Below are 10,925 nucleotides of genomic sequence, written 5' to 3' on the forward strand. Positions count from 1 at the left end.
TTATTTAAAATAAATATTCGATGAGCTATCATTTTTGTTTGGCCTAATCATTAAAAATATCACATTTTTCTATTTTTTTATTTATGTCTTCTTTTAAAAAATTTATTTTTAACCTATTTTACAAATTTTTACTTTCAATTGCAGTCATTTGCTTAAATTGGAGAGAAAAAAGGGTTTTGCTTCATTTTTAAAATTTATTAAGATAAACATGCAAATTGGAACAATATGCAATAATGTAAACGACATATTTAAACCTTTTTCCACTCCAATTTGGACAAATAGGTACAATTGAATTTAAAAATTTAAAAATAAGCTAAAATTTAAGATTTTTAAAGGCGAAACCGCAAACGAAAAAAATCAAAAAAGTAAGATATTTTTATGTGATTACGAAACAGGGTTGTTGGTAATAACATAAAGTACAAATATGAAAGCCATATAAAAACAAACAAATATATGATCTTGCAAATACTATATCTAAAAAATAAGTATATGACAATAAAAATATAAGTAAAAGATAATAATCGAAAAAGACAAATTAGGCTGAAATCCTGCTAACAAGCCATCTTGATACACAATTATGAACAAAGTTCCGTTGTACGTGTATTTTGATTTGAATCTCGATCGACTATATTAATAAACCATTTGATTGTTTAAAACTTCAAACTTTTCAATCATGTTCTTCAAAAGAAATCCAAAAGATAGAAATACCATTAACAATATAAACCAAATATTAAAAATAGATAAAGAAAATAAAATATAAAAAAAAATTCAATATTTTAATGTTCATGAATCATAATTAAAAAAGAAATTTTTAATATATAAGCCGAAAAAGCTTCAAATTTTTTTGACAAGATCATTAATTCTGAGCATGCAAATCAAATAATTTGAACAGGACAAAAAATTTCTAAAATGACCTAATAATTTGAAAAGTGTAAAAACGATCCTATGTTTAACAATAATTTTAACTCCTTTTATTGGAGGGGTTTAATCTTTAATTTTTAAGATGTTAGAGTCATTTTTCCACCTCGTGGCAACATTAACATCATTTTCCTTCCTCGGTGGCAACATTAAGGTCAATTTGTACTTTTTCTCTTATTTAAAATAATTATTCGATGAGCTATATTTTTGTTTGGCCTAATCATTCAAAAATACCATATTTTTCTATTTTTCTATTTATGTCTTCTTTTAAAATTTTCAATTTTAATTTATTTTGTAAATTTTTACTTTCAATTGCAGTCATTTGTTTAAATTGGAGAGAAAAAAAAGGTTTTGCTTCATTTTTAAAATTTATTAAGATAAAGATGCAAATTGAAACAATATCAAATAATATAAACAACATATTTAAACCTTTTTCCACTCCAATTTGGACAAATAGCTACAATTGAAAGTAAAAATTAAAAAATAAGTTAAAATTTAAGATTTTAAAGGCGACGCTGCAAACGGAAAAAAACCAAAAAATTGAGATATTTTAATTGGGCTTTTTACACAAACAACCTACTTTCCCTAATATATTACTTTTATACAGTGTCTATTTTGACATATCAAAACTACTGTACACGCTATAAATATTTACTTTTATACGGTTCCTATATAAACTACCCTAATAAGATAAAAAATCACAATTTCATTATTTTCTCTCTCTCTTTTTTCTCTCAGCTCTCGTTCTCTCTCCTCATTCACCAACGCTCAATTTTACGATCAATGGCTCATCGTTCTCATCATGGTCTCCGTCGTCATTTTTGCCAACGCCATCATCTCCTCTGCCCATCGTAGTCATCTAGCTGATTTCAGATCTACAATTTATTTATTCTTCTTTTTCTTCTTTATTTTCATATCTACAATTTTTTACCGTTTTTCACGATTAAACATGTATACGTATTATATTTTAAAGAATATAATGCTAATTTCATGTTATGTAAAATAAATTTATGATTATATGGAATATTTTTTTGTTATTTCTGCATTTTGTTTTTGTGTTTGGTTGTATTTCTGTTTTTATTTATTCTGCAACTCGTTTTTTTGATGATGGTTGATTGCTAAATTATTATAATGTTACAGTGTTGTTGATTTGTTGTTGATTTTGTATTGATAATCAGTTGGTATTTCCTTGATTTTAACATTGGAAAATTTTATTTTATTTAAATTTTTTTGACAAGTTAGATAACTTTGTCCGCGAAATAAACTAAATAACATAAAATTTAACTGAAACTAGATAATTATATGTTAGCATTATCATGTTGACATGTTGTTGATTTCTTATTGATATTTTGTTGATTTTCACAGTTTTTCAAAAAAAAAATATTTTATTTTATTCTTTATGTTGATTCGTTGTTGATTTATTGTTAACATTATGTTGATATGTATTTTAATTTTTTTCTTTCAATTTTATGTTGACATGTTGTTGATATACTGTTGATAACATGTTGATTTTTCAATCATTGAAAGAAAAATAAAGTTAGTCTTAAATTGCTGTATTAATGAGCTATTGACACGTTTTTGATAATATATTGATTGTTGTTGACTTAAATTAATCAATGTTCTCATTTTACAAACATCTTTACTAAAATAGCATTAATTGTTGATATCATGTTGAAATTATGTTGATAACTTGTTAATATGATAATAGTAATTCTATTAAAAAAGAATAAAAGTACAAAAAGTTCAAAATAAATGAACCAAAATTATCAGAGTAATTACTCAAAACATTATGAAAAAACAATAACAATAATTCAAATAAAAAATTAAAATCGTCCTTACACATAAAAATAAAACAATATTATACATACAACCAACACAATAGTTCGAAAATTAAAAAAATCTATTTCAAAATATTTTGCTTCCTCAATTCTCTTCGCAGCTGAACAGTTCCTTCAACTTCACTTGTGTAATTGTTTTTCGTCTTCCATCTCTAATACTTAACGAAACTTTGACAAATTCGGGTACGATACAATTCCATTTCACAAAATAGAAAAGATGAAATACCTTAATAAAGTGATCATCCAAATCCTTTCCAGGTTTACTATAAGGTTTTTTCTTCGAAGAACTAAAAGTTGACCTAGTCTTAAGTGACTGTTATAGTCAACATCATATCAAAAACATGTCAACAAGTGAAAAGATAAAAAATTAATGAATCTTTCAAAATCAGCAACCTGCATATTAAATCAAAATATTTCAAAATAAAAAATATACAAATTTAAAAACTAATTTAAAACATAAATTACTATAAATAAAATATACAAAAAAAAAGATAAACATAAACTTGAAAAATGCAATATCCAACATCAACATAAAGTCAACATAAAATCAACAACACTGTAACATTACAATAATTCAGCAGTAAATAATTATCAACAAATCGTTCTGCAGAATAAAAAAAACGCAGAAATACAACAAAACACAAAAAAATACAGAAATAACAGAATTTAATACATAAAATCACAAAATTATTCTACATAACATGAAATAAGTATTAGATTCTTTAAAGATACTATTTATATACTTTTAATGGTGAATAAACAGTAAAAGATAAACAAATTACAAATCTGGAAATAAAAAAAAAGAATAAAAAATTTCAAATCTAAAATCAAAAAGATAAAAGAAAGATGGTCCGGCGCGACAAAAGCGGAACGACGGAGATGGAACGGCGGAGGCGGAACGACGGAAGCGAAGGAATAAGAACGTGGAGAAACTATGTTGGAATCGTAGAAAAGAAGAAGGAGCCGCCAAAATTCAAGAGGAAAAGAAGAAACAGTAGGAAAGTAAGAATTCAAAAAAATTAGGTTACAATTTTAATTTTGTATCTTATGAAATGTAAACTTTAGTTTTGGTCTGTATAAAAGTAAACTTAGGCAAATTTTCAGGGGTTTTTTACACAAATCCCTCAAAAGTGCTATGCTGTTATGTTTTTACCTCACAATTTTTGTTTTTACAGTAATCTCCCAAAAAAATAGAAAACTTTCCACAAATCCCTCATAACCTAAAATAAACTAAAAAATAAATAAATAGGACACATTTGCCCTTTTCATCAAAAATTTACACAGAGAAATGCCTCCACTCTTTCTTCTTCTAATGACGTTTAATTCACCGACCACCTCGCACACCCCCACAACAACTGGACAACTACCACCATCGTCGTCATCACTCTCCGAATGGCGATCTGCCCATGCGACATACTACGCATCATCTAACCCACGAGACGCCGTCGGCGAAGCATGAGACCACGACGACTTAAACAGTGCAAGTTACGGAATGGCGACAGTAGGACTCAACGAAACAGTGCGATGAGGAAATACGGCTGCGGAGGTCTCAACAAATCTCCTATAACTAAACTTTTTTTAACTTTTTAATTACTTTTCAATATTTTCGTCTCTTATTATTGATTATTTTTATGACAATGATGTTTATCCAGATGAAGAGGCACTCCAAACCAAGGGTTCCAAGATTTACGGCGGATTTGTTACCTAGAAGGTCCTTTTGGTTTTCCGACAAACCCTCCTTTAGCTACAAAGAAGTGGATTTCTAATCTATAAGTCTGCTTGCAAATTAAATTTTTTGATTTATTTTAGTTTGTTATTATTGCTTATGTTTTTAAAATTTTAAATAATTTGAACATTGTTTGATATGAATAGTTTCAGATTTGATGGTGAGTTTGATTTTGGTGATTGTTTTTCTTTGATTTTATGGCAGATGGCACCTAAACCTATGGAGAGACCAAGAGGGTTTGTCATTTGATCTCATTGCTAAAATAAATCAAGTTTTTTTGTTTAGTTGATGGATTTGTTGTAGATTATATTATAGCTGCCATGTGATACATTTACAGGAGCTACAACTACCAACGAAGAGATTTGCTTAATTGGACTTCCGATGATATGAGGGCGTATGCATTGGATTTAGCATAAAAACTGCATTCAGATTTAGAAGCTGATATCCCAAACTTTGTCACACCCATGCTTCAGTCATCTTCTACAGGTCTATTAGATCTAATTTGAAGATCAAATCCTCTCGTGGTTATTTGCATTGCGCCGGGAAACTCCTCCGTGGTGTCAACACTTGCATATATGACATTATAATCGCTTTGCTCAATTTTTAGATATTTCCTAAAGCCCTTATGAGGTGTGAGTGGTTAGTGATAAGGACATGAAATTTGCAGAAATTAGTGTCATTTTTTGGGTTTTATTTCAAGGGAACCGTGAAGCTATTCTACGCGTTGGTAAAAAGGACTTGGTTTGGTTTTGGATGGAGTTTGAGACCAGTTCCAATTTTGGATGAAAGCAATATAATTGATGATAGGATTAGTAGGTAAGGTTTGGAAGTATGCTACTAATTTCATCCATTTTAAATCTGAAAAAGTAAAATCTGTATAGATTATTGATGGTTTTATGTTATAGTGGCTTAAGATTGTATTATCATTTCGTCATATAGTTATTTCAACAAAATAATTAAGTTTGCTGGTGTGTATAGTTCGAATAAACTTATTTATAAATAAATATACTTGTGTTTGTTTTTTACATTTATATCTTAGTCATTCATTTGCATTGGAATTATTTTTTATTTTATAATATGCTTTATCAAATAACAAATAAAAATATCAGGTTCACATACAGTTCACATCAGGTTACATTTCAGTTTTATAGACTATCAAATACATTTCACTCAAAAAAATTATTCAATTCATATAATAGACTATATCTCAAAAATTTCCCTATATAAAATATCAAATAAAATTGTAAAGAGTATCAAGACAAATTTTATTAAAAATTGAATTAAGGTGGTTCAATTGATATAGGTTCATATCCGGTTCATATCAAGTTAATTTTCGGTTTTACAAACTATCAAATACATTTCACTTAAAAGAGATATTCAATTTATATATTACACTAAATCTCAAAATTCGGTTTATATAAAATGTATTTAAGATTGTAAAGAGCAGCAATAATTTTTTTATTAAAAATTGAATTAAGCTAGTTCAGTTGATAAAGGTTCACATCTGGTTCATATCAGGTTGATTTTCGGTTTTATAGACTACCAAATACATATCACTTAAAAGAGATATTCAATTTATATATACTAAATCTCAAAATTTTCTCTATGTAAAATGTATTTAAGATTATAAAGAGCAGCAAGATAATTTTAATTGAAAATTGAATTAAGATAGTTCAATTGATATAAATTCATATTCTGTTCATATCAGGTTGATTTTTGATTTTATAGACTATCAAATACATTTCACTTAAAAGAGATATTCAGTTTGTACATTACTCTAAATCTCAAAATTCTCTCTATATACAAATTTAAAATTGTAAATAGCAACAAGACAAATTTTATTAAAAGTTGCATTAAGATAGTTTAGTTAATATAGGTTTACATTCGGTTCACATCAAATAAATTTTCGGTCTTATAGACTGTCAAATATATTTCACTTAAAAAAATTATTCAATTCTTATAGTATACTATATCTCAAAATTCTCTCTATTTAAAATTGTACAAAACATTAAGACAAATTTTATTAAAAATTGAATTAAAATAATTCAGTTGATAAAGGTTCATATATGGTCTATATCAGGTAAATTTTTGGTTTTATAAACTGTCCTATAGAGCTTTCTTATACTTGTATAATCTTGTTACATCTCCAATTGAGATACCTTCTCTTTTGAGAGCAGATGATGTAAAAGCCTGAAAAAGAGATGAAAAGGTTTATTGTCGACTGTGTCTAACTGAAATAATAGTTTGGATGAACTTAAAAGAAAATAAAAAAAAATTCTATTATCTTGCAAAATCTAATATTCCTAATCACCACATTTTCAATTCTATTGCAAACATATCTTACTAACATTTCCTTATCATCTCCTCATTTCAATCTACAAATATCACCCAACTATATAAATTTTAATATATAGGAGTATAACCAATTAAGGGTTGAAATCACCAAACCAAACATAATAAACATAAGCAAGTTAAGTAGTGAAAAGGAATTCAGTATCTTATTTAAAAGAGTTTGACCTCGGCTAATCCCAAACCATTTCGCGGCTAGCTCTTACTTATCCCAATGCGATAAAGTATCATCAACATGCTCAACTGGTTTATTTTTAGGAGGAAGAGATCATCCACCAATTTTTATAATTCCCCTAAACTTCCAATTTCTCTTCACCAATAAACATAAAACTAGTAATTATGAACCAGTATCATGTTTTTTGTACAAAAAATTATAACTAATCACCATAATATTTTGTGGTTCAACATGAGTTATTTAGATATTTTTTTAAGAGTAAGAGGCGGATGCTGTAATAAACAACAATTACAAATCATTGTGATACTAAATATTTCAGATGAAAGCAGTAAACTATCTTTATTCAATTATTCAAAAAACATATGCAAGTATATTAACCAAATATGTAAAAGAACCACTAGTTTCTCTTTTCAATTAGTTCAAAGACCATGATAATTGCATGAATCAAATGATCTAACTAAATCTCAATTATCTCATGGATTGATGGGCATAAAGATTCTTAACAACACTAATAAAAGAGTAAATCAAATTGAAGAACTTAACCTTCCATTATTTCAGCAAATCAATAGAACAAAGCAAGCCACTAGAACCCAATGATCAGTTACATCATCAATCCATGAAACACAAATGGATCTTCACGCTAGCAATTGAGTTTTTAATTTACTATCTCTCTGTTTTAAATACTCTTTCTTCTTCCTCGTCAGACGGTACTTCTTCACTCCAATTATGCTATTCTGTTTTTTCATTCAGTTATTGATTTTTCGAAACCAAACTTCATTCAATCCCTACTACTTTTCTCTCACCTCCTTCCAAATTCACTTAATTTTTGGATCCTCCGACCGTCGGAGGTCCGACCAATGGAAAAAAGTGCAAAAGTATCATTGGAGAAGAAACTCAATAATATAAAAATCCAAGTCCATCAAGAGAGGGAGCCACATCGAAAAACAGAAGATCGACGGCAACAATAAAAACACCAAGGGAGGGAGAAGCACTGAAGATACGAAGGTCGGCAACAACACTAGAAAGCAGTGAGGGAGGGAGGAGCTGTGGTGTTTGAGAAGAGAAAAAAAGGGCAAAATCAGACTAAAATTAAAATGAGGTATACATACAAACAAACTTTTAAAAAAGGGAGATTTTTGCATAAAAATATTTTCTGAGTCACTAACATAAACTTTTCCTTTTTTGGGTTATATGGTGTAATTTTCTCAATTTTCAGTATATTGGGTAAAAAGCCATTTTAATTTGATCAAGTCTTTTCGTTTACGAAACAGGGCTGTTGGTGTGTACCTGGTTATGGGCTAGAGCCTCACTAAACCCAAACAGCAGTACAGCACTCCAAGCCCGATACTACTCTCCTATCATTAAAACCCCCTTATTCCCATTTTCTCTCAAACCCTAGCCTCGACTGTCTTCACGTTTCTCCGCCGCAGCTCAGCATCCTCACATCTTCTTCACCAGATTCCATCCGCTCCAGGTTACTCATCTCCTCCCTCTACTATTTCACTTAACTGTCGTTTTCTATTTCACGTAACTGCCGTTTCATATTTCACTTCAATTTATTTGCTGTCGTTAATTTCAACTGTGCAGTATTATAGATGTCATAATGGTTAGTAATGCATTGTTAAAGCAAGTCTAATTAGATGTTTTTTTATTATTTATATTGTAAGTATTTGATTTGGTACAGATCAAACGATGTCGATAGGAGAAACTGCTTGCGCATACGCTGTTATGGCTCTTCATGATGATGGAATTCCCGTTACTGTATCCTTTCTTCAAACCCTAGCCACTTAATTTAGATGTCTGGTTAAGTGAGTTTTATGACTTATTTTTGTTTAGTATTGATATAATACTAGGGTTAAGAAAATTTGCGGTTACGCTTTTTGCTGTCAATAACTGTTTTTAAGTTGCGCGTCTCATAATTTTCAATCACTACGTAAGCAATAATTTGCCAGAAATTACTAACATCTTATTGTTGAGAAAATTGAAGTTTGGTTTCCAAAATGTAAAATGTATTTCATTAAGCACAAAAACAACTAGTAGTTAAACACATTTTATGTTTTTTTATGTGATTAATAAACTATAATTAGTGCTTTTAGTTTTAATTTGTTTTCCAACTTGCTTTTGACTGCTATTTCTTGTTCGGTGCCCGACACTAGTCCGTTTTTTATTCACCTTTGCATATATTGATTGCAATAGGAATAGTCCGTCTTTATGAATAATTTGTTGTGGGAGATTTTTTCCTTAACTCTTCTAAAAGGCAGAGAAGATTCTACAACTGGTCAAGGCAGCCAATGTGAAAGTGGAATCTTACTGGCCTGGCTTGTTTGTAAAGCTAGCAGAGAAGAGTAACATTAATGATCTGATCATGAATGTTGGCTCCGGTGGTGGCGGTGGTGCTGCAGTAGCTGCTGCCCCTGCTGGTGGCGCTGCTGCTCCCGCTGCTGCAGCTCCAGTTGAAGAGAAGAAGGTAAATAGTATTGTCATTTGCTCTTTATTTTAAATGGTGCATTATTATTATGTCATGCAGTTCTCTTGTTTTCTGATTCATATCTGTCTGGTGATTTACAGGAAGAACCTAAGGAAGAAAGTGACGACGACATGGGATTCAGCTTGTTTGATTAGGCGGCCTTTTTTTAGTTGAGTAGTAGTTTATTTTTGGATCTTTTTACAGTTATGCAGTAAAAATACTTATTTATGTGGATGTAGATTTGAAGGGGCATAATTTGCTTATTCTGCAAGATATATGTTAGTTTTTGAGATGAATATTGGTTCTTTTGTTATTGAGTTATGAGATGTTGAGTTTTACTTATGTAATGTGATTTTGATTTAGCCACCTTTTGCCATATTGGATGTCTGTTTAGTGTGATTTATGATAGTTTCTTTCTGCTACTATGGCATTTAATTTTTTAGGTGCCTCACACTATCATTTTAATGCTATTTTTTTTCTTAGATTGGAGGAATGAAGCTTTGTGCAATTCTTGCCATAAGACAAATTGATTATGCTTTTAGATGGTTTCGATGATTAGTATTACTTTTTGATGGTTTCAGCAATTAGTAGTCATTTTTAATATTAGAAAATCGTGGTAGTATTAGTTCCTTCGTCTTATTTTAGAAGTTATATATTCTATTTCGAGATGTTATATTTTGAAAGTTTTATTTTTATTTTTATAGGACTTTTACATTGACATAAGTAACAATTTGTCTCCTCAATAATTAACATATAAATTAATTTTATGGGCGTATTAATTCTAAAGTCTGTGATTATGGTCAACTAATCCTATTTTTGCAAATACAAGTAGAAAAACCAAATTGTAAATCAAAATGTAAAAATGGATTAATTGACTAAAATCACTCACTTTAAAATTAAGGGTTAATTACATATAAAATCACCACTTTTATACGAATTTTCAAAAAATAACATCCACCTTTAAAATGTGTAAATTCAAGGTATCACCTTTTATTTTTTTTCAAAAATAATATGGGCACGTTTTTAGATAAAATTTTGCTGACTTGGACATCCGATGGGAGTGCCACGTTAGTAAAAATGCTACTAAAATTGTGCTCATGTTGTTTTTAAAAAGAAATGAAAGGTAGTGCTTTAAATTGCCACGTTTTAAAGGTCATGTTATTTTTATAATTTCGTGTAAAGTTGGTGATTTTATATGTAATTAACACTAAAATTAATTTATATACTTATTGTTCATTGTTTATAAGTGGAGGGAGTAAGTTGCTACTTAAGTTCTTTTACATTGATTTTTTTTTATCTTTTTTTGAATCACTTTTAAAAAATGCCTAATTATTTAAAAAAAATTCCATCTTTTAACATTTTTTTCATTTATACCCTTGTTTAGGAAGAAGTTCATTTTTTCTAAGTTGTTTTTTCTAAGTACGAGCTTAAATGCCTTGGATTATGTTTTTT

At 29.0% G+C, this 10,925-nt stretch overlaps 1 protein-coding gene across 2 annotated transcripts; it reads left to right on the plus strand.

Annotated features, from left to right (window-relative positions):
- Positions 1-8,369: 8,369 nt before the first annotated feature.
- Positions 8,370-9,849, plus strand: LOC126653802 (60S acidic ribosomal protein P1). 2 transcript variants are annotated; one of them, XM_050347737.2, is made up of 4 exons: positions 8,370-8,480; positions 8,691-8,767; positions 9,264-9,473; positions 9,575-9,849. In XM_050347737.2, the coding sequence occupies exons 2-4, from the start codon at positions 8,699-8,701 to the stop codon at positions 9,626-9,628; spliced, it is 333 nt and encodes a 110-aa protein (XP_050203694.1). In that variant the 5' UTR covers positions 8,370-8,480; positions 8,691-8,698; the 3' UTR covers positions 9,629-9,849. The 2 variants fall into 2 exon arrangements, with proteins under 2 accessions (XP_050203694.1, XP_050203696.1); XM_050347739.2 differs by having other exon boundaries at positions 8,389-8,480; positions 8,674-8,767.
- Positions 9,850-10,925: the final 1,076 nt, after the last annotated feature.

This window comes from Mercurialis annua, linkage group LG6 (genome assembly GCF_937616625.2).
Source record: "Mercurialis annua linkage group LG6, ddMerAnnu1.2, whole genome shotgun sequence".
In the NCBI taxonomy this organism is placed as follows: Eukaryota; Viridiplantae; Streptophyta; class Magnoliopsida; order Malpighiales; family Euphorbiaceae; genus Mercurialis; species Mercurialis annua.